The sequence below is a fragment of the Crotalus tigris genome, unplaced genomic scaffold (genome assembly GCF_016545835.1).
Source record: "Crotalus tigris isolate CLP2741 ecotype Arizona unplaced genomic scaffold, ASM1654583v1 scf7180000024303.721469, whole genome shotgun sequence".
NCBI classification, from domain to species: Eukaryota; Metazoa; Chordata; class Lepidosauria; order Squamata; family Viperidae; genus Crotalus; species Crotalus tigris.
In genome coordinates this window covers 335,328-359,648 of record NW_024100475.1, presented here as the reverse complement: position 1 = coordinate 359,648, position 24,321 = coordinate 335,328, and the positions used below count along the sequence as shown (strand labels likewise).

Below are 24,321 nucleotides of genomic sequence, written 5' to 3'. Positions count from 1 at the left end.
TTATACAGCACACTCATATACACCTTTGTCCAAGATAAAATCAGGTTTTAAAACCTTAAAGGAGGATAACAAGATTTTAATTAACTTCCTAGTTAAAATTTAAAGTGTAACGTTTCAAATATTGCTTGGGATAACGAATCTGGAGCGTATGGACAGAGACAGACAGTTTGCTCCAGGGGTTAAACGCCAGGCTAAAAACCAGGAGACGGTGAGTTCCAGTCCTGCCTTAGGCATGAAGCCGGTTGGGGTACTTTGGGTGGGCCAATCACCAGGAGATGGTGAGTTCTAGTCCCACTTTAGGCATGAAAAACAGCTGGGTGACCTTAAGACCTCATTCTCTCTAAGCACACCCCACCTGACAGGGTGGTGGATTTGAGGAAATTAGGAAGGTGTAGTATTAGTTATGTCTGTTACTTTGAGTTATTTATAAAATAATAAAGGTAGGATAAATAAATACTCTACATCTAATAAATCTAGCTCTGAAGACACCGTAGGAGAAAGAGTGGAAGATACTCTATCTGGTGGCACTTTTTCCAATAAGCACAGTCAAGCGCTTCCTAGAAAAGATGGATTTGGGGAAAGATTTGAAGTGGGCACTCTCATGCAGGTGTCTGGAGAGGAATTTCCAAGTGTCAGGGATAGCAAAGAAACAAAAACCAGCTTCAAAGTGAACAGGTGGCCTCAGCAGATTAGACAGACTACACACCAATCTTTCCCCTTCGTAAGAGATTGTTGACACAATCTGAAGAAAGAGTTTGAAGAAGGTCAGAGAGATAAGAAGACTCGCTAGACAGTTCCTTTACAAGAGATTGTTTCTTCCGAGGCAGGAAAGAATTCAGGGACCCTTATCTTGTTTGCTTACATATTACAGGACCATCCGGAGGTGACTTTCTGGATTTATCTCACCTGTCCCTTTGACAGCCAGGTGCTAATCTCTCACAAATATTCCCAGAGAGAAACTGGCAACCTTCCCTAGAAAAGTGGGGGAACTTCTTAATTTAGGTCAGTGTTTCTCAATCTTGGAAACTTTTAAGACGTGTGGACTTCAAGCCCCCAAATTCTCAACAATATCTAAGCTGGCTGTGGAATTCTGGGAGTTGAAGTCCATATAGCTGGAAAACCCCGATCTAGATGGCTACGTATCAGTTTGTTCGACCAACCGTAGTGTCCTGGCTCATACCTAATTCTAAACCGTAAACCAGTGTTTCCCAAACTTGACAATTTTAAGGCATGAGGACTTCAAATCCCAGAATTCCACAGCCGGCAACGCTGGCTGTGGAATTCTGGGAGTTGAAGTCCACATGCCTTAAAATTGTCAAGTTTGGGAAACACTGCGTAAACCATTACACAAGCTTTGACCCTCTTCTGATCTTTTCCAAGTCACAGATTTGATGAAATAGCTTTGAAGTGGATGGGCGGTTTAGAAACATGAAATATAAACAAACTAATTAATAGTGTGGGTGCAGCTCACTTCAAGATGGAGGATTTAAATTGGGAGGGGGTGGAAAGACAGCCGATGGGAAGCTGGATTGTATGTGAGGCTGACACAGGGTGTTTTTTGACTACCAATTTTTAAGATGGGTGAACTTCAGTTCCCAGGATTCTCCAGCCAGCATGCTTGAGAAACACAAGCAAGGGAACTCAGGCTGGCTCCTGAAATGGAGAAGAGAATTACGAAATGGACTGGAAGGAATTCTCCTGAGATTTGGGTTGTGAAATTCATGAGAAAATGGATAATGGTGAGGAGCAGGGGAAAGAAAATATCGCCCCGATTTCTGCTGATCCTTAAGGACATAACAGAATAGAATAACAGTTGGAAGGGTCCCTGGAGGTCTCCTAGTCCAACCCCCTGCTCAGGTACTACTCAGGTATTAACGACACTGCAAACTCTATTTAAACATAGGAAGGAAGAAGTTCATCCAAGTCAGAAGAGTAGACTCAGCAACTAGAACAGGGATGTCCGACCTTGGCAGCCTGAGGAATTCTGGGAGATGACATCCACTAGTTGCCTAGGTTGGACACCCTAAACTAGAGCCTTCAGCTCCAGGGCTGAATATTACTTTGAAGTGCCCGGCGTCTCCTGAGCATCAGTTGTAGCTGGAACGCTTCCCGAGAGGCTTCACAGGCCAGATAAAAATTGCTCCAAGGTTGATCCTTCCTAGGTTCTAGGGCACTGTGGTTCAACCTTGGCAATTTTAATGTTATTGAAATATATGCTCCAGCCTGCTGGCCAGGGAATGCTGGGAGTTGCAATCCACCCATCTTAAAGCATGCTGGCCAGGGAACTCTGGGAGTTGTAGGCCACCCATCTTAAAGCACGCTGGCCAGGGAATGCTGGGAGTTGTAGTCCACCCATCTTAAAGCACGCTGGCCAGGGAATGCTGGGAGTTGTAGTCCACCCATCTTAAAGCACGCTGGCCAGGGAATGCTGGGAGTTGTAGTCCACCCATCTTAAAGCATGCTGGCCAGGGAACTCTGGGAGTTGTAGTCCACCCATCTTAAAGCATGCTGGCCAGGGAACTCTGGGAGTTGTAGTCCACCCATCTTAAAGCATGCTGGCCAGGGAACTCTGGGAGTTGTAGTCCACCCATCTTAAAGCACGCTGGCCAGGGAATGCTGGGAGTTGCAGTCTACCCACCTTAAAGCACGCTGGCCAGAGAATGCTGGGAGTTGCAATCCACCCACCTTAAAGCACACTGGCCAGGGAATTCTGGGAGTTGCAATCCACCCACCTTAAAGCATGCTGGCCAGGGAATTCTGGGAGTTGCAGTCCATCCATCTTAAAGCACGCTGGCCAGGGAATGCTGGGAGTTGCAGTCCATCCACCTTAAAGCACGCTGGCCAGGGAATTCTGGGAGTTGCAGTCCATCCATCTTAAAGCACGCTGGCCAGGGAATGCTGGGAGTTGCAGTCCATCCATCTTAAAGCACGCTGGGCAGGGAATTCTGGGAGTTGCAGTCCATCCACCTTAAAGCACGCTGGGCAGGGAACTCTGGGAGTTGCAGTCCATCCATCTTAAAGCACGCTGGGCAGGGAATTCTGGGAGTTGCAGTCCATCCACCTTAAAGCACGCTGGGCAGGGAATTCTGGGAGTTGTAGTCCACCCATCTTAAAGCACGCTGGCCAGGGAATGCTGGGAGTTGTAGTCCATCCACCTTAAAGCACGCTGGCCAGGGAACTCTGGAAACCAAAGTCTATCCATCCTCAAGTTGCCAAGGTTGAAAAGACCGGATTACCCATTGCAGGCTGTTAAGGACCCATAAGGTTTGCTGGAACCTTCAGAATACAGATAATCCCCAACTTCCTTTGGTGATTTCGAATTTACAACAATGACCCAACGGATCACAAGTTGTCTCCTATACAGGTAGTCCTCAACTTACAACAGTTCACGCCATGACCGCTCAAAGTTACAGTGGCACTGAGAAAAGTGGATTATGACCATTTTTCACACTTACAACTGTTGCAGCATCCCCATGGTAAGGTGACCAACTTTTTTACCATGAAAAGGAGGACACAAATAAATTGAAGAAAAAATATCGTTAAGTAAAAGAAACATTTTATTCATTGCAACAATGATACAGACAACTTGCATGTGCAAAGTTTGCCGGCCGGGTGTTTTGGTGCGCTTAGCAGCAATTCCTATTGGCTTTCGGAAGCCAATAACGGGAGTAGCACAGCTCATGCAAAAGTTGAAAAAAAAAAACCATTAAAAAAAAAAGCCCTGCAGATTAGTCTTCAAATATCGAAAAGGAGGACATGAAGGAGGACACTTTTTGAGGGAGGACCGAACTCACAAAAGGAGGACTGCCGTCCCTAAAGGAGGACGGTTGGTCACCTTACCCATGGTCACTTGCTGAAGATTTAGACACTTGGCAACTGACTCATATTTATGACGGTTGCAGCGCCCCCGAGGGTCACGCGACCTCCTTTTGCAACCTTCCATTAACCAGAGTCAATGGGGAGGCCAGAATCACTTTACAATCCTCTTACTAACTTAACGGCTGCAGTGATTCACTTAACAACCATGTCAAGAAAGGTTGTCAAACGGGACAACATTTACTTGACTATTTTTCACACTTCCGATCATTGCAGCCTCCCCAGGGTCACCTGATCAAACTGATCAAAATTCGGCCGCTTGGCAACTGGCTCATACGTATGACAGTCGCAGGGTCCCGGGATCACGTGATCCCCTTTTGCGACCTTCTGACAAGCAAAGTCCACGGGGGAGCCAGATTCCCTTAACAGACGTGTTACTCACTTACCAACTGTGTCAAGAAAGGTTGTAAAATGGGGCAAAATTTACTTAAACACTTATCTGTCTCACTTAGTGACGGAAATTCTGGACTCAATTGTGCTCGGACGAGTAGTCCGTCTACGCATGAGACAGAGCGACTGTCCGAAAAATGTGGCGGGGGTCGAGAAAAGCCTCCCAAAGGTTCCTCCGCCCGGACGTTTTGCAGCCCCCTCCCCGTTGCAGGAACCGCCGCGCCCCCACCCCGCTTTGCACCAGTCGCGCCTCGCGAAAGGGCGAGCCCGGAAAAGGGGCGGAGCCTCGCGGCGTCCGAACGGGGCGGCGCCGGCGGCGGAACGGAGGATGGGCGGAACTTTCCTTCCGAGGCTGCGCGGGCAGGCCGGAGCCGAGGGCGAGTGACGCGCGCCCCGCCGCCGCCGCCGCCTCCTGCTCCAGCCGGAGCGCTGTCTCGGTGGCGCCACCTGCGGCGGCCGCGGCTCCGGCGGCGGCGCTCCTTCGGGCGGCGGGCGGGCGGCCAACATGGCGGCGAGGGCGGGCTGCGGGGGGCCGCGCGGATGGCAACGCTGATGACCGTCCGGAGACTCGCCTCCATCTGTACCATGGTGAGTGGGGGGGGGGACGCCCCGCGGCATCACCGCCCCCCCCAACGCCCACGCCGCGGGGCTTCCCTTTTTGGGGGGAGGGGAGAGGGAAATGAGGAGGGGTCTTTGCCTGTGCGAGGAGGGGGCAGGCGCGGGGGTGGGGCCCGGCGGGAAACCGCTCCCCTGGGCCGGTTCTGGGAGCAGCTCTCTGAGCACGTGCAGAGTGCTTTCTCCCGCAGGAGAGAGGGGGAGGGGGAAGGCTTGAGAGGGCGAGGAAAAGCCGCCCCTTTGGCAAGGAACCCCTCCCCAAAGAAGCCTTTAAGGAACGGGGGGAGGACGGAGCTGCCTTTTGGGGGGGGGTCTTTTTTCTCCTCTATTTTTATTTATGGATTAAATGCACATCGCCCACCCGCCGACGGGGCTTGTGACCCTGAGGGGTGCCTGGAATTCAAAAGACAAAGCCCATCATCCACACCCTCTGTCCATGCGGGAGTGGCTCAGGAGAAGCCTCCCCCCCCCCCAGGCTGCTTCCCTCCATCCAGACCTTCCTGGATCCCAAATTTCTCTTTCCTGCTCCTTTTTTCCAGATAAGGATTCAAAAACACCCTTCCAGTTTGGGGCCACCTCTGGACCATGCCCCTCCCCCCTGTTAACTAAGATGGGTGTATTTGTTCACCCCTTTTTATGGTGGTATATTTATGATATATATTCTTTAGACTGCATACGCCTTTGTTTTTCTGTTTTCTGTAGCCAGAGATGTATGCAACAGTTCTATTTTAGTGCATCAGGCCTTATTGGTGATTGGATTCTAACATTGTTAACATGCAATTAAACAGCTAAAAAAAGCTGTCATGAAAAAAAAATAAGGGGAGAGTGCGTTCTAAGTATACACACACACATGAAGCAAAAAAGGGTTCTCCCTCCATTCCTTAATAAGGTTTTAGTTGATTTTTATTCCGCTTTTTTAGTTTATAAGTAATGCAAGGCAGTGATCATACCTAATACACTTCCTCCTGTTTTTCCCACAACAACCTTGGGTTGGGCTGAGAGAGAGAGAGAGACCTGTCTTTTTCCTCTACTTCTTCCTCTTTGGTCATTTCTGCTTCAGCTGCTTTAGTTATTTTTCTCCTTAGTATGTTTGTCACAGAAAGCGTATCTTCGGGTGGAAATGGCATGAAATGCATGCATGCATTGTGAGGTGCACAGATGAGTCATGTATGTGCTGTGTGGACCTGAGTAGCCTGTTGGGGAATGCGTGGCAAAGGGCACCTTCCCAGAGTTCAATTAATTAAAGTGAATAGGATATTATTCCCACATTTTTAATGTAATTTCATGTCATATTTTCCTGCATAGAAGTGGCCTGGATAGGTGAAATAAGAAACAATACAGGGAGTCCTCAGCTTATGAGCACAATTGAGCCAACATTTCTGTTGTTAAGTAAGACATTTGTTAAGTGAGTTTTGCCCCATTTTACCTTTCTTGCCACAGCTGTTAAGTGAATCACTGCAGTTGATAGGTTAGTAACACGGTCGTTAAATGAAACTGGCTTCCCCATTGACTTTGCCTGTCAGCAGGTTGAAATTGGTGATCACATGACTTTGGGACACAGCAACAGTCATAAGTATGAACCAGTTGCCAAGCATCTCAGTTTTGATCACACGATCATGGAGATGCTACAAAGGTCACAAGTGTGAAAAACGGTCATGTAACTTTTTTCAGTGCCGTAACTTTGAATGGTCACTAAATGAACTGTTGTAAGTTGAGGACTACCTGTATTTAACAATATGGAGAGATTAAAACATCTAGAAATAGTAATAATATATTAAATGTATATGCCACCCGGCTCTCAGTAACTGTTGTTATATGTTGAAGCCTTGAGAAGATTGTTTTGGCCCCCTTTGACTCCAATTCATTTTTATTGAGTCAGGAAGTTGCTGTTAGATCAGGGGTGTCAAACTCACAACGTCATGTGACCTGTCGAGATGTATCATGACTTTTTTTCCCCCAATGCTGGCAATGAGGTGGGCATGGTTTTTCTATGCTGCGGGCTGGCAGTTTGATATACCTGCGTTAGATGCTCTTATAAAGTGGTGTATCCATAAAGTAACACAATGGTGTGTGTGTTGCAGTGCAGGTCATTTCCAGCCAGCAAACATTAGATGTCTCCCTCTCAGTTCAATAATCAATTGTCAAGGGCAGAAAGGAAGGCAGGCTTCTGCAAATGAGGTCCTTGCCCCCTGCAGCTCTTGCAAGCAATTCTTTCTCCCCTGAAGTAATTTGTGCTGCAGGATTTATGCTTGTACAGCTTTTCAATTCCAGCAAAGACTATCTAGAATTCTCATTGCTTTCAATTGGGGAAAATTTCTTGACATTTTGTATATTTCATCTTTTAGCTTCCTTCCATCATGAAACTCAAGTGTCATGGGATAGTTTGGGCTTGAAGGAGGGAAGGCAGTTGAAACTTCATCCAGAGGAGAACTGTGCGTTGTGGTTGAGAATAATGGGTTAATCTGATTGGAAAATACACAACTGAGTGATTTGCATTCTCCCTGAATGCCTCTGTTGTTGATTTATGACTCCCAGCACTACAGCTGCTGGAAATTGTGTTCAAAAATACCTGGAGGGAATGTGTTGTACAACCATGCCCTTAAGACTAAGGGATGGTGTTGAGATGTCAGCAATGTGGCATTTTGTTAAACCGCAATTGTGTCAGTGGTTGGGCGTATCATTTAACAGTGTTGGCTTGTTTACCAACTGTGATCGAAAGGAAACTGATTTTGCCCCCACTAAACAGCATCTGTTTACATGCTTTATTGGGGCTGATGTTGCTGATGGCTTGGAAACTACATCTGTAGCCCAAACCCTTGCAGGAGCTAGATGTTTGAATTATGAAACGTCTTCTCAGACATGTTACGATGTTGGCTCCTTATTTATTTCCAGTTTGTGAAGTGCTGGTAATTGTGCTGAAGGCATTAAATGGTGCCATGTGACTGCAGGTTTGCCTTCATAATCCAAGCCTGCTTATGGTCAAAGACCAGTTTCTGAGTGGCTAGAGATTTCCAGCCATCCAGACCATGGTTCAAAAGAGAAGGCTCTGTCTCTGGTGGGCCAGACCGTAGAACACTACAAGCTTCTTGGATGAGAAGCGAAACGTCTTCAAGGAAAAACAAAGAAAGCCCAGTTGCCTTTTGAAAATGCACCTTTGGGATCAGTTTCTAAGGTTCTACTGTTTGGCCCACCAGAGGCAGAGCCTTCTCACCGGTGTCCCCAAATCCTTTGAATCGTCTCCCCCATAACAAAGTTTCCAATTTTTCTTTGCTAACTCCTTTCTTCTAGCTCTTAGTTAGCTAGTTACACTATATCAGTGATTGTCAATCTTAACCGTTTTAAGATGTATGGACTTCAACTCCCAGAATATTTCAGCCAGCAGTGTTGTGACTGGGGTATTTGGGGGGTTGAAGTCCACATAATTTTAAATGGCTACAGTCGAGAAACATTGCTGTATTAAACTTTTAAATAGGCTGTTTGACGCAATTGTCTTTCTTGTTCTGCTGATCACTTAGGTGTCTAATTTTGTGGTTTGATTTTCATATTTTAAAAAAATGATCTGTTTTTGAGGGCTTTTGCTCTGAAAAATGGGCTGAAAATAACAACATGGAAATAACAATAATATACAGGTGTTTCCCACCTTATCTTCTCCCTGGATGCTTGAGCTCATGTATTTTGAATCCATGTTTTCTCCTAGGCAAATTCTCAAGAGAAAAACTACATTTCTCTTTAAAACCCTTTCTGAGATTAATGAAGTCTAATCAGTTTATCTTCTTTCTGTCTTCCTATACCTCAAGGGGTTTAACCTCCTCCCTCACTCTGCAGAGATATGTGGTGTTTATGGCCATTTACCCATTAAAAGAGATGTGTACAGTGTTTGTCAATCTTCGCAATTTTAAGGTAGGTGGACTTGGCTGTCTGGGGGAATTCTGGAAGCTCACCTATCTTAAAATTACCGAAGTTGAGAAACACCAATCTTTGGATGAAAACATTCTCAGTGGAGAAAAAGGAACCACTTGACCTCTCCAGGGCAGCCTCTTCCTCTATCAGTAGCTTTCGGCGTCTGTTGCATTTATTCATCTCATTATGTTAGTTTCTAATGCATTAACGTGCCCTTGGATTGTTCTGGGGTTGCAATTCTTAAAATTCCCATTTAGCTTAGATGTGGCAGATTTTTATTTACATCTAGATGTGAGTCTGCTTGGGTAAGATAATTACAGGGCTGCTTACAGTGGATATGCAAGAACAGTAAAGGACTGAGACCAAAATTATATATTCCAGCGTGCAAATGGACCCCTTCTCAATTACAAAAAAGTCTCAAATAAATGCACTTACTAATGCAAAGCGGGACAGCTTCCGAGCTTTTCCAAAATCAGACACTGAATCTCCTTTTCCAAAAAGAGCTTTACTCTCATGTAAAATCTACAAGCAGATGGTACAAGGGCAGGCAGTCCTCGACTTAATGACAATTTAGCCCCAAAGTTCTGTTGCTAAGTGAAGCATTTGTGAAATGAGTTTTGCCCTGTTTTATCATTTTTCTTCATTTCTTAATTCAAAATTATGGAACGCCTCAAATGGTTTTTTAAAAAGGAGGAAGAGGAGGAGAAGCAGCAAGGAAATGCAAAAATTAAGATTAGGATATTCAAGCCCTGAAGTCTGTGGTTCAAAGACAGAGCTGGGGGACCTTAAGTTTAGAAAACAAAAACTAACAGACAGACTAGCACATACCCAGGATATGATCAGAAGGGTTACCTACAGAACTTGACAATTGACGATGTATTGCTTACTTTATGACAGATGCAAACAATATTCTTCCATGACACTACCAAGCTTGAATAATGATGGATTAACACCAGTTTCACTGAAGTGAGTATTACAGTCCCAAATGCTTAGCTGAACACCACTGCAGAAATTACAAAGCAGTCTTCTACTATATCATCAGAGACTCTTGTGCAGTGTTTCTCAACCATGGCAGCTTTAAGATATATGGACCAACTGGGAATTCTGAGAGTTGAAGTCTATATCTCTTAAATTTGCCAAGGTTGAGACGCTGCTTGAGTGTAAAACTAATGGAACAACCACAATATCCAAACTGTGTTCTTTAACTGAGATAAAAAACACAAACCTGGAAAGTAGAAAAGCTACAGAGGAACAGATTTTTGTTTTTAGCACGACAGATGCAGGTTTATATAGAAGCAAATAAGTTGCGGCAGTGCTGCATTTGACAGAATTTCCATCAAATCCTGTATAAACCAGAGAGAGGATTAAAATGATAAACTTCAGCTTGGGTTCATATTTGAATTTTATTTAATTTTATTATTTTTTCTACTCCTGTCAATTTTGAAGTAATTTATCAGCCATGGCATTTACATCCTCTTTTTTGTGCACCAATATCTCAAACACAGAATTACTCCCTTCAGATAAAAATAACAATTCTAAGAAATGTTCAGCTGCAATTGGATGTGTGTTTAGTTTGGCAATGAGTCTGAAAAAGGTCAAAGTTTTGGAATAAGTCATCGAATGGCTTGAAAAAAAAAAAGAATGAGTGACTATTTAATAATCACTTTAATCTAACCACAACACTGGCATTCTGACAAGCCAAACCAAGGAAATCACAAATTAAAGCAGGCTGCATAGGCACCTTGCTACTGCAATCTTTCCCCGAACCCTGTAATTTGAAAAACATATGGAAATATACAATAATAAATTGTAAAATAATTATGGATGAAATTTTACTCTAGATCTACATTTCATTTAAATATTTTGTCCCATCTTTATTGTTTTTGCAAATAACGCAAGATGGTGAACATATCCAGCATAACTTTCTCGTGCATCCTATGAACTTCAATTCCCAGAATACCAGCCAGCAACGCTAGCAGTGCTGACTGGGGTATTCTGAGAGTTGGAAATCCATACATCTTAAAGTGGCTAAGGCTGGCAATTATTTTTCTAGATGCCTGTAAAACCAAAGCAGCCATGCAGACCGGAGGTGTTCTGTTGTGTCTCTGGATGTGTCATGAACTTGCTACTTGCCAGAATAGGCTATTCTTCAGCTACTCCTTAGAAAGACATCTCCTGCATCCTGGCAATCAAAGATCAATGAACAGCTCAGAAACATGGCTGAATTCCAACACTACCTAGTCAACCCCTCCCTGCCCATGCTATCCAAAGGGCTTAATCTAAGGTTAATTGTCCCTCTTGATGTAGGTCATGGAGACAAAGTCATAGAGAAGCCAACAAATGAGTCACCCTAGGCTGGGATGTCAAACTACCGGCCCACTGGCCGCTTGCATCATGCGGAGGCTGCGCCCACCCCAGCTCCAGCAATGCAAAAAAAGTTGTTACACGTCGCCACACGTCACGTGATGCAGCGAGTTCGACACCTGTGCCCTAGGCCAGTGGTGGCAAACCTATGGCACGCGTGACAGAGGTGGCACGCAGAGCCTTCTCTGTGGGCGTGTGTGCCATCACCCCAGCCCCGCCTCCCCCCACGCTCCCCTCCTCCCCAGCAGCCCCCCGGAGGAGAGTCGCCCCCAGGCGCGGCCTGCCCGGAACAGCGCAGCCAAGGACATGGCAGCCGGGCAGTGGGGACAAGACTCTGCTCTCGCACTCCGTTGCACACAGATGATGCTGCGGGTCGTGGGTGGAAGGCGTGGCCACCATGATGCTGCAGGGCCGCCTGGGTGATCTGCGGTGGGCCATGGAGGTGGTGGGTGGCCCTGCGGGCGCGGGAGCAGCGGTTTTTGGGCACTCTGTGTAAAAGATTTGCCATTGGCCTAGGCCCTGCTGAGGGGAAAGGGAGAGGTTCTATTCTTCTAGCTCTTTCTCCAGCTCTGCAAGGGGACGTCTTAGAGCTGGTATTTCTTTCTCTGCAGATCCAGTTCATGATGCTAAATCACCCAGTTATTTATTTTTTTGAAATCCTTCTCTCCTTTGGCTTGCGTCCACGAAATGTGGGTTTTTGTTGCAGCATGTCGAGAACAAGTATCTGTAGAACACAGAAGCAGATTATAAAGGGACTTGTGAACGTTAAATAGGGATATATATGTCAAAGGCTTTAGAATCTAGAGTGCCAAACCATGGTATACATCAGGGGTCCTCAACCTTGGCAACTTTAAGACTTGTGGACTTCAATTCCCAGAATTCCTCAGGAATTCCTCAGGAATTCTGGGCTTTGAAGTCCACAAGTCTTAAAGTTGCCAAGGTTGAAGACCCCTGGTATACATGATAGGCATGGTAGCCTGAAATGAGGCTAAGGAACAATGCAGGCAGCAAAGAAACATACTTAAAATGATATTTTTGCTTGGCAGTAAACATCAGGGTGATGCATTAGTCCATCTTTTGTCAAATTTGCTGATGTGAGAAGATGGGGAGATCTTAAACAGTTAAAGCACTCACCTGGACAAAGGGGTTGGGGCTTTTACCTGGGTAACTGGCAGTCTGGGAAGACCACATAATCTTCCCATCTCATAACTTTTCTTACATGCTGTAGTAAGGGTACTACTTAGTGCTTGTTGCAGAAAAAACTTGGCAGGAGTTCTGTAGCAAGCAAATGAATGGATTTGGGTGACAATCCTTTAATAGGGATTTATCAAAGGTAAGGTGTTCCTTGACGAAACGATGCTTCAGCGTCCCTTCACGGGTACCATCTTGTATGTAATATTTTTCATGATTTCATATTTTTCTAAGTTCGACGTTTGTTGCTTTAATATAGATAGTCTTTGACTTACAACAGTTACAATAGCCCTGAAAAAAGTGACCTATGGCCATTTTTCACATACGACTGTTGTTGCAGCATCCCCATGGTCACGTGATCAGAATTCAGAGGCTTGGCAACTGACTCCTATTTACGACGGTTGCAGAATCCCCAAGTCATCTGATCACCTTTTGTGACCTTCCTGTGAGCAAAGTCAGTGAGGAAACCAGATTTACTTAACTATGTTACTAACTGAACAATTGGAATGGTTCACTTAACAATTGTATCAAGAAAGGTCATAGAATGGGACAAAACTCACTTAGCTGTCACAGTTGGGGTCAATTGTGGCCGTCAATAGCACAATAGAATAGAGCTGGAAGGGACCTTGAAGGTCTTCTAGTCCAGCCTCCCTGCTTGAGCAGGAGAACCTATACCAGGGGTAGGCAACCTTGGCTCTTTTATGACTCGTGGACTTCAACTCCCAGAATTCCTGAGAAGCATGGCTGGCTCAGGAATTCTGGGAGTTGAAGTCCACGAATCATAAAAGAGCCAAGGTTGCCTACCCTTGCCCTATACCAGTCAACCTATACTGGTCTACTTATACCAGTTGAAGACTACCTGAGTTAAGACAGATACATATTTGTCATGCATGCATTCTGATAACCAAATTGTTAATTGAACCGATTGAAAGCTAAGTTTGTAGAAATTCTTATTTTTCCGACTTAGTTGAAACTGGCTTGGGTGGGTTGCTAAGAGGCGGCTTCTGGGCTGCTGCCCAGTGAGGGCCTGCTTGCCTGTTTGAGTTCACCCCTATGCCAGAAGTAGATGGGGACGTTGGCATTTTCTCTGGGCAGCTTCCAGTTGTAAGTGATTATGATCAGGCCAGGGTCAGAAGCAATGCTTTTACAAGAGAAGCTTTTTGCTTTGTTAGTCAAACTCATCCTGCCTTTCCCAAGCATGACAAACAATACTGCAGTGGGTGAGCTTGGCCAAGGTATTAGTCAGCGTCTCGTCTCCTTGCAAATACGCTTAGATGTAGCCTGTTAAGTAGGTGAGCAAAGGTGGATCCACACCAGATGCAGGCAAAGCGCTTCGAGTGTTAATGCTTCATATAAAAGAGAGAGACCCAACCTTTTTGGCACCAGGGACCAGTTCCGTGGAAGACCATTTTTACACAGACCGTGGTGGTGGTGGTGGTTTCGGTTTCACTTGCCTGCCACTCACCTCCAGATGTGCTACTCAGTTCCTAAGAGGCCGCAGACTGGCATCAGTCCATGGCCTGGGGGTTGGGGACCTCCGATATAAAGCGTGGGTGTCCAGCCTTTTGGCTTACCTGGGCCTCATTCAATGAAGAGGAATTGTCTCCAGGTGCATATGATCTATATAATATAGTTATTGTATAGATAAATATCACTAAAAATGGCATAATTTACATTCTTGTAGGGCTGCAGTACTAGCTGTCCAGGGTCGCATGACATCTGTGAGTCACGGGTTGGACACACGTGATGTAAAGTATTCAATTCTGCACTGTGGTTTGCTCATTTGGTGGCCTTGTTCACTGCTCTGTTTGCCCTCAGCATAGCCACAGCACTTAGACTTATATACTGCTTCACAGTGCTTTACAGCCTTCTCTAAGTGGTTTACAGAATCAGTTTATTGCCCCCAACAATTTGGGTCGTCCTCATTTTACTAACCTCAGAAGGATCGAAGGCTGAGTCAACCTTGAACCCGTCAGGATCAAACTGCTGGCAGTGGGCGGTGAGTTTGCCTGCAATTCTGCATTCTGACCACTGCGCCATCACTTACTTTCTGTGATCTTTGTCTCAAACGTGAAAGTGCTTAGGGGCGGTCTGACTTTAGGCAGGCTTTGATTTTATAGGCAGTCTTCAATTTAGGATTGCAATTGGGACCAGACTTCCATCGCTAATCGGGGTGATTGTTAAGCGCGGCATGCTTGTTTTTACAACCTTTTTTTTTTGCCCACAGTTGTGCAGTGAATCACTGCAGTTGTTAAGTGGATCATGCAATTAAGCAAAATTGGCTTCCCCCACTGACGTTGCATTTTGGAAGCCAGCTGGCTGTCGTGTGGCCCTGGGATGCTGCAGTTGTTGCACATAGATACCCGTTGCCAAGCGCCCGCATTTGGATCACGTGGCCATGGTGACGCTGCAGCACTCAAAAGGGTGAGGACCCCTCGCAAGTCACTTTTTCCATTGCCTCTGAAGCTTGGAATGATTGCTTTGACACACGTTAGTCAGTGACTGCTTGTAGTTACTTCAACTCAGCTGCCCACTTCAGCAATCCTCAGATTATCGCTTCTACCTTTGGATTTTTTTCTAAGACATTCCCTTTGACTCCACATCCTTCCCTTCCTGTTTTTATCCCAGCTAAATTGAATGCATTCACAGCGACCCTTTTGCCTCACTTCCTTACCTATTCTTCCTTGGCTTTCCCAGACTCCCACTTCTGTCTTTTAAGCGCAGTTAAGATGGTCATTTTGCTGTTTTCATCCATTTTCTTCACATGCTACCTTGATCCTGTTAGTATGGGGTTCCTGGTTTCTATCTTCTCTGGAAATTCTATCATATCATTAACATAACAGGGCACTTTTTATTTGGATCATAGACCAGCATAGGGTGACAGAAAATGACAGAGATACAAAGATTATAGTCATTTCAGCGGTAAAAGTTGGTGTATCGCTAACACATTACAGCTCTATGAATAGAGTTGCAATACTACTACAAAGTTACCTGAAAGATAAAATACAGACTGTAAAATCCAACATATTATTAACATTTCTCCTCCTCTAGCTGCTTTTATATTGTATTCTGATACAAACTACAGATATTGCTTCATTTGCCCCTAAGATCTTTAATCTCTTTATCTCTGCCTTTTGAAGAGTTTTTCCTTTCCAACTATGCTGTTGGTCCCTTGTCCTGTGTCCTTTACCAAAAACATCCTTTCTGAAATAGTATGTATTTTTGTTGCGGTGGCTGAAGTCTCTGCTTTGTCTTCAAATTCCTTGGCGACTTTAATGGCTTTGATCAAAGTTAAAGGTCTCCATCACGTAGATAATAGCTAGTTTTTGTCCTGTCCCTCACATTGTGTGTTCAAATGCTCTTTAACCTGTGTTTTGATGTCCCTCGGGGTTTTTTTTTCTTGTTTTCCCCCTATTTATGCTTCACCATGCGTTGCAATTTATATATTAGTGAGGCAGTCTTTATGTACCGTAGTTTTCCTTTCCTCTGTCTGTCTTTTCCTAACCTGTGGTCTTCTGATATGTTAAGATAAAGGAGTTAGGTGGCCGAACTAATGGGAGCTATTATTCAGTATATTAGATCGGAGGAAGCCAATATAATCCTGTGTCTGTCTCTAGTAGATCCAGTCTTCCATTCATTAATCTCCATGTCTGCTAGTTACATCACCATTTGCAATGTATATGTAATTCCACCTTAACCGTTGAGTTCCATTTTTTTCCTTTTTGTTCATTTGTCTTCTTTGTCAAGTTCAGATTCATGCAGTGATTATCTTCCATCTCATCTTTGGTCTTTATCAGTCTTCATTCTTTGCTTTATCTAGAAGTCTATCATTAAAATACTTCTCCTTCCTGATGGTTAGCCTCTGACATTATTTCTCAAATTGTTTAAAGGGCATCCTGGCTTTGAAGCCTTCCAAAAGCCGAGTTCCTTGTTATTTCTGGTTGCCATTTATATATAGCCTATTCTCCAAAGCACCTGAAGGCCAGACAAGGAATCATGGATGGAAACTGGTCAAGGAGAGATTCAACCTAGAAATAAAAAGAAATTTTCTGACAGTGAGAACAATCAACTAATGGAACAGAAGTTGCCTTCAGACGTTGTGGGAGCTTCATCACTGGAAGCGTTCAATAAGAGACTGGACTGCCATCTGTCAGAAATGGTGTAGGATCTCCTGCTTGGGCCAGGGGGGGGTTGGACTAGATGACCTACAAGGTCCCTTCCAACTCTGTTATTCTTATATTCCACCTTTAAATTCCATCCTCAGTAGTCTAAAGGTCTTCTACTCTCTGCTATTCTCTCTCCCCCGTGCTGTTCCCACCATTTCTTTCCAGATATCGTCTTCTGTATCTTTTCCGTGTGGCCCAGGGTTTAATTCCTTTCACCTCATCTTCCTGTTCAAGATTACAGATATGTAGCATAATTTGCTTAAAAGTATTTGCCCCTCCCTGATCCCATGTTTCTTTTTCAGCTTGTAATAAAGAGCTTTGCATGCTGAATGATGTGGTAAGAGTAATCATTGTTCTTGCAGCTGCTTTGGCATGGACATAATTGTTAGTTGTGGGACTGGAGAGTGTCAGGATTATATCAGAGTAAACAGACTTCTTATCTCTTCATTTGAAAAAGCTTCACAGAAATGCAGTCAGTTTATCAGACTTGCGAAGCATATTCTACTTCTAATTTTTTTTTATATACAGGTGGGTTATCTGGCATTAATCCCCGATGCAAAAGATTTTCGAAGAAAGAAGTTTGAGCAGTTTGGAGTGGAGAGGGTGTGATTTCTAGCCTTCGATTTACAGTTTTAATAATGTTTGCAGATAAATGGGTAACTGAGCCTTTAAAAATAATAATAATAATAATACATGTATTTCATTCTGGTATAATACCCATGAGGCCAGTTTTATAATTAAAACAATATAAAACAATTTACACTGTAAGTCTTCAAACCAACCCCCAAAATAAATAGAATTAGCGGCAACCCAACCGCAGAATTTGCAGGATCGCTGAAAGAGCAATAATGTTCTTAAGCATATCCATGAGAGTGTAGCTGTGGGTTGCATGTTGACCTGCATTCAGGAAGAACACTTATACAGGTCTATTCAAAGCTGCCCAAAACCCTCTGCACCACGACTTTCTGGACCAGCTGCAACTTCTGAATGCTCTTCAAGGGCAGCCCCACATAGAATACATCATAGCAATCCAAATGACTAAGACGTGAGTCGCTGTCAGCAAGCCTCCTGGTCACAGTTGTTTGCACAAGACAAATGATACAAAGGTCTTCCTAGCCACGACTGCCACAGGAGGACCCCCATGTTGCATGCCAACCTCGATTAGGGAAGAGCTAAAGATGGAAAATTTCTGGATCTGTGAGGGCTTTAAGATTGCACAGCCATCTTGTCATGCCAGGGTTGAACCACAGCTCCCCCCTCCAAACCCCACAGCGTCTAGGTCAGTGATGGCGAACCTGTGGCACGCCTGCCAGAGGTGGCACTCAGAGCCCTCTCTGTGGGCACACGTGCCATGCCCCGGAGATGGCGAGGGACTGGCCCCCGTTGCCCTGGCCCCACCCACCCAGCCTGCCATGACCACCGCAGCCACGCCCACCCGGCACTGGTGATAAATAAGTGGGTTTTGGGTTGCAGTTTGGGCACTGGTCTCTAAAAGATTCGCCATCACTGGTCTAGGTGGTAGGAAGGAACCTTGCTAACATCCCCTGATTGTTCCAGGACAGAGATGGATAAATAGGTCTCATTGTCATATTGATAATACTTGATCTCATACCAACAGATCCCCTAAGACAGCGGTTCTCAACCTGTGGGTCTGGACCCCATTTGGGGTCGAACGACCATTTCACGGGGGTCGCCAAACAACGCAGTCCGCCATTTTTCCCCCTTTTCCTTAGCTATGCTACTCCCTTTTATTCTATTGGCTTTTGAAAGCCAATAGAATAGACTCTCTTGAAAAGAGTCTAATTCTATTGGCTTTCAAAAGCCAATAGGAATTGTCCAGGCTGTCTCTGCCCTGCTGAGCCCGCCAAAAGTCCCATTCTGCAAACGGTGCTGCAAGTTGTCTGCAGCGAAGGCGAGCTGTCTGGAAGTTTCCACCCCTCCCTGCTGAGCAACTACTAAAAATGTAAGTAAAAGAGAGCCAGGGGTGGGAGGTGGGAGGCCGGCGGGCGCAGGGAGGGTTGCTGGCACGCGCGGGTGCCTTACCTCCCTTGGGCTGGGCCAGCTGTTGGCCCAGCCGTTGGTCGGCCTGCGCCGTCTCTGCCGCTTAGTGCCACCCCCTGCGCCGGCTGAGGCGTAGCTGGCAAGCGGCAGAGACGGCGCAGCGACCACTGGCTGGGCCACCAGCTGGCCCAGCCCAAGAGAGGTAAGACACCCGCCGGGCCCCACGCGCCAGCAACCCTCCCTGCGCCCACCGACCTCCCACCCCTGGCCCTCTTTTACTTACAATTTTAGTAGTTGCTCAGCAGGGAGGGGTGGAAACTTCCAGACAGCTCACCTTCACTGCAGACAACTTGCAGCACCTTTTGCAGAATGGGACTTTTGGCGGGCTCAGCAGGGCAGAGACAGCCTGGACAATTCCTATTGGCTTTTGAAAGCCAATAGAATTAGACTCTATTCAAGAGAGTCTATTCTATTGGCTTTCAAAAGCCGATAGAATAAAAGGGAGTAGCACAGCTAAGGAAAAGGGGGAAAAATGGCGGACTGCATTGTTTGGCGACCCCCGTGAAATGGTCGTTCGACCCCAAATGGGGTCCCGACCCACAGGTTGAGAACCGCTGCTCTAGAGATTATTTTGCTAAAATTACCCAGTAAGTTGGTGAGACCTATTTAGGTTATAAATATGTTCGCCTACTGTATCCTTCCGTTTATTCTTTTCTGGTCTTCTTAATCTTTCTCTAGAGCTACTTTTAAAAAACATTTCAGGTGTTAAAATGGAAGTTTGGCGCATCACAACTATTACTATATAGTAGGCTTTATGTGCATCACCTAAAACAGGGCTTTTCAACCAGTGGTACGGGTACCACCTGTGGTACATTGGCACCTGGCAGGTGGTATGCGACCATCCTAAAAAAAGTGATGGGGAGGGAAATGAGCTGAACCGGTGGCAGCACAACACAAGCCTGAGCGAGAGATGGCTGGAGCTGCAGGGCTGTCAGGGCTCAGTGGAAGCGCCAGGATCAGCGCCAGGCTCCAGCTTCTGAGCCCTTAAGAATAACCAATCAGCTGGAAAGCAGCACTGATCCTGGCGCTTCTGCTGAGCCCAGAAGAAGCACCAATCAGCTGGAAAGCAGCATTGATCCTGGCGCTTCTGCTGAGCCAGAAGAAGCGCCGATTAGCTGGAATGTTGCAGCATCTCCAGGGTCTTGTGATTTACATTCAGATGCTTGGCAACTGACTCATATTTATGACGGTCACAGTGTCCCAGGGTCATGTGAAGGGACCAAAACCTGCTGCAACCACCCAGCAGGTGGGGGTGGGGAATAAAAACCAAACACCCCCTCCACCCCATCCCCGCTGCTAGGTGACTGGTGGTACTCGGATAGTGCCGTATCCTAAAAGTGGTACAATGGGTGAAAAAGTTGAAAAGCCCCTGACCTAGAATGGTATTTTAGGGGAAGAAGATTAAAAACCAAACCTTATACAATCCAAAACTGACGTGCAAATAGATGATGTGCCTTAAGCATCTTTACTGAGAAACTTTGTATGTGTGGTAGGTAATAAATCTGTTCTTATTTTGTCCATGAATGGATTTCATTGCCCAATAAAAGAATTGTTGCAACAAACAGGCTATAAAAGATGGAGGAATACAATACGTCTTCCACAAATCAAATAGAAAAACAGGCTTTAAGTAGCGAGTTGTACTTTTATTACAATATTGTAATAAAATAATGGAGTAAGAAAGAGGGGAGAGAATATATCTGGCTGATTTAATTGAGTTGTTTACCCATAAAAAGACTCTTCTGGGAGGGCAAAGAAGGTTTCAAGGCAGCCTTTTCTGATTGTCTGTGTGGAGTGTCCATCTTAAATCCTCTCCTTGGACCATCAATACACTTGTCAAATAAACTGGTATCACAGGTTCTTCCACGGTTAGAGGTTTAGCATTGCTGTTTATTTTCTTAACAGGCTTGTAGTCATGTTTTCTAGGGACCCTAGTTGAGGTTCTTCTAAAACAGTGGTTCTCAACCTTTTTAATGCCGCAACCCCCAACCGGTCGTAAGTCGAGGACTACTCAACCGGTCGTAAGTCGAGGACTACTCAACTGGTGCAGCACCGTTTGCAGAATGGGACTTTTGGCGGGCTCAGCAGGGCAGAGACAGCCTGGACAATTCCTATTGGCTTTTGAAAGCCAATAGAATTAGACTCTATTCAAGAGAGTCTATTCTATTGGCTTTCAAAAGCCAATAGAATAAAAGGGAGTAGCACAGCTAAGGAAAAGGGGGAAAGAAAATGGCGGACTGCGTTGTTTGGCGACCCCCGTGAAATGGTCGTTTGACCCCAAATGGGGTCCCGACCCACAGGTTGAGAACCACTGATCTAAAAGGCATGAGGGATGGCCATCAGGAAGCAAGGGAAAGTTTTCTTCAAGGTTAGGGAGGATGTGATGTGATGCTCAGAAATAAGCTCAGTTGGAAGAAAGAATGGGGTTGCCACGAAGACAAGTGTGTCAGAATCCAATTATATTTCATCTCTAGTTATCGACTATGGAAAACCCCATTTCTGCCCTCTCTGGATTCTGTCATAGGATGAAGGGGAAGGGGGGTGAACAAAGGGGTTTTATGGCCCTCACTTCCTTTGGTACAACTTCAAAAGGGACTGAATGTGGATACCACCAAAAGGACTAAATCATAACCATGGGGCCATCAGCTTTCATCTACTCCCCTCTGAAGTCTCCCGCCAGCAGTGAGGAAAAGGGGGGTGGAAATGTAATACCTGGGATTGTCGCTGGAAAGATGGTGGGGTGGGGCTTCTGGGGACCCCTTAAAACCTTGAACCATAGGGCTTGGGCCCCAAGTCCTGTCTAGAATGCTGCAACCATTTTCTCTTAATAAAGGATGCCTGTTGGAAGAAATATTCCAAGAGTTCTGTCTGCTTAAGATGCAAAGTGGGGTGGGTCTTACATTAAGTGTTCACTAACTCCCAACATATTGAGACTGCTCACTCTGGCAGAGGAGACTGACAACACTGGCAGATCTAAGACAAAATAAGAGAGTTAAATTACTGTGGTAAAACAGCTCGTCTTTCTTTCAGGTAAATGTTTATTTGCATCCCAGTCATTATGTTTTTCGTGTTACTATCAACAATTTTTTGCCACGGTAGAAGGGCATCAAAAGTTCAGGGGACACTTCTGCTAAACAGACTTGATGCTGACATAGCATAGAGAGCCGTGGTGGTGCAGTGGTGAGAATGCAGTATTGCAAGCCAACTCACCGCACACTGCCAGCAGTTCGATCCTGACTGGCTCAAGGTTGACTCAGCCTTCCATCCTTCCAAGGTCAATAAAATGAGGACTCAGATTGTTCGGGGTTGGGCAATACGCTCTGAAAACTGCTTAGAGAGTAAAGTAAAGCCCTATCAAGCGGTATATAAATCTAGTGCAGGGGTAGGCAACCTTGGCTCTTTTATGACTCGTGGACTTCAACTCCCAGAATTCCTGAGCCAGCATGGTTAAGCATGGAAACCTCTCCCTTTGCCCTCAGGCATGGCTGGCTCAGAATTCTGGGAGTTGAAGTCCACGAGTCATAAAAGAGCCAAGGTTGCCTACCCCTGGTTTAGTGCTATTGCTACCTTGCTTTTCCCATTTCCTCCCTCTTCCTACCAAGCTGTTGTGGTACAGTGTGTAGACTGCAGTATTAAAGACTAACTCTGTCCACTGCCAGGAGTTTGATCTTAACTGGCTCAAGGTGGGCTCAGCTTTCCATCCTTCCGAGGTCGGTAAAATGAGGACCCAGATTGTTAGGGGCCACATGCTGACTCCGCAAACTACTTAGAGAGGGCTGTAAAGCATTGTGAAGCGGTATATAAGTCTAAGTGCTGTTGCAATTGCCATTGACAGGTAATTCCTGGGCAGCTTTTTCATAGAATATAGATATCTCTTTTTCTTTTCAGCAGCCCCTTTCTTCTGAATTGCTGTGTAAAACACCCAGAAGAAAACTTGTTTCCTTCAAGGAAGCATAAATAAAGGAAGTGACACAACCGAAGTTCATGTACCTCCGTTTTTGTATCTATTTTATTTATTTATCTGTTTTACTCATTGATAAGCCTGCCTGTCTAACAAGTTAGCTACTGTACACCTTGGGTCCCAATTGCCTTCAAGTGACAGCGCAAAGTGTCCTATTGACTTGAAATTAGAAAAGGGGGGGGGTGTCGCACTCCTCTATACACAATCTTTTCTGTATTAAAAAAAAATGCTTCCCCTTCCAACTTCTCAAGATGAGAGGACTGTTTTCTGAGACTGAGAAGCTCGATCGTGGAAAACTCAGATGTTCTGAAGTGTCACCAGCCAAGTCCATCACTTCAAGCCCAGGAACTCAGAAAGTTCCTTGCTAAGCTTCTGCTTCCTGTGTTGTGTTTTGGCATCAGTTTAATCGTTGGGGCATTGTCTGAACCAGGGAGCTAAACCCTGCTTTTTCACTCCTGGGAGCTTGTGCTGATGTTGGGAGTCAGCCCTCCTTTGCAGAGGTTGAGATGTTATTGATGGCATCTTGAAAGCAGTTTCTTTCTTTCTTTCTTTCTTTCTTTCTTTCTTTCTTTCTTTCTTTCTTTCTTTCTTTCTTTCTTTCTTTCTTTCTTTCTTTTTCTTTTTCAAGGGATGGATGCACTTAAATGGAAATAGGAGAAACCTTCCCCATCACTGGTCAGTTGGCTGAGATTCTAAATATTCTCGGAGGGCTTGTTGAAAACCACCCGGTTTATACACTTGGACTTGAAAAGACATCTCTCTGAAAAGACAGCTGCTTGAAAGCTCCTCTATTGTGCAGATCTGGAAAAGAAGCCAGTTTTTTTATTATTATTATTCCGTTCAAAGCGGGGAGACTGATTTTTCAAAGTTCCGAGTTGTGTAAGAGGTGAAATGGGGTTTCTAGATAGGGAAACGCATCGGCAGTCCTTGCAAAACCCAGTTGCAAAATGTTCTCCAGGATGTTTCAAATCTAACAGGTTTTGCTTGTTTGTTGTCTAGCTGAAATGGTTACCTCTTCTGATTTATTCATAGTTTTGAAAGGGAGCCTTCAGATCTGAAAGTTTAATTACAAGAAATGGATTCTGCTTTATTAAAGGCCAGTTTCGAAGTCTTTCCTATGAAATTAGGAATTGCAAATGCTCTATAGTTACAGCTATTTTATTTTACTCTTTAATTTACTCTCTCTCTCTCTCTCTCTCCCTCTCTCTCTCTCTCTCTCTCTCTCTCTCTCTCTCTCTCTCTCTCTCTCTCTCTCTCTCATCTCCCTTTGCAGTTTGGCTCATGGTCAACTCAACTTCAAAAAAATAGAAGCAATATTAGGAAACTTAAAGGGAGATGTGGCATTAGCAGTGGGAAATCTGCTTCAGTGGAGGATCGTGTTGTTGAATTTCTAAGGACTTTTCATTTTGTGTTGCCCATGATGTTTCGTGCTTTGTTTATATACTAATATTAGCAGCATTTTGTGTTTTATTTTCCTTCTATTAACTTGTGATCAAAACAATGTACCAGATAGTACAGATGACTGTATTCCCCAGGGTTTATATGATTTACAGAAACTGCCTCAATGATATTCAGCAAAGAGACCGAATTCTTCAACATTCATTGATGTGTAGGCAACTTAGAGGCCGAGTTTGGAGTGGAAATGAAAGTTGTGTCTGAATGAAAGGCTAAGCTCTGTCTTTCCTCTATTGTAAAGTTTTAGATCAGGGGTCTTCAAACTTGGCCCTTTTATGACTTGTGGACTTCAACTAGCTGGCTGAGGAATTCTGGGAGTTGAAGTCCACAAGTCATAAAAGGGCC

General features: G+C 45.0%; 1 protein-coding gene across 4 annotated transcripts in view; it reads left to right on the top strand.

The window, feature by feature from the left end:
• The first annotated feature begins 4,653 nt into the window (after positions 1 to 4,653).
• LOC120299618 (ubiquitin carboxyl-terminal hydrolase 12-like) overlaps positions 4,654 to 24,321 on the top strand; it is a 43,080-nt gene continuing 23,412 nt past the window's right edge. Inside the window, exons 1-3 of one of the 4 annotated variants that reach the window (XM_039324599.1) lie at positions 4,723 to 4,854; positions 9,679 to 9,747; positions 17,031 to 17,158. In XM_039324599.1, coding sequence (XP_039180533.1) covers positions 17,141 to 17,158 — 18 coding nt within the window. In that variant the 5' untranslated portion in view covers positions 4,723 to 4,854; positions 9,679 to 9,747; positions 17,031 to 17,140. Of the gene's footprint in view, positions 4,855 to 9,678; positions 9,748 to 17,030; positions 17,159 to 24,321 lie in introns of all 4 variants that reach the window. The other 3 variants (XM_039324601.1, XM_039324598.1, XM_039324600.1) reach the window with 3 other exon arrangements.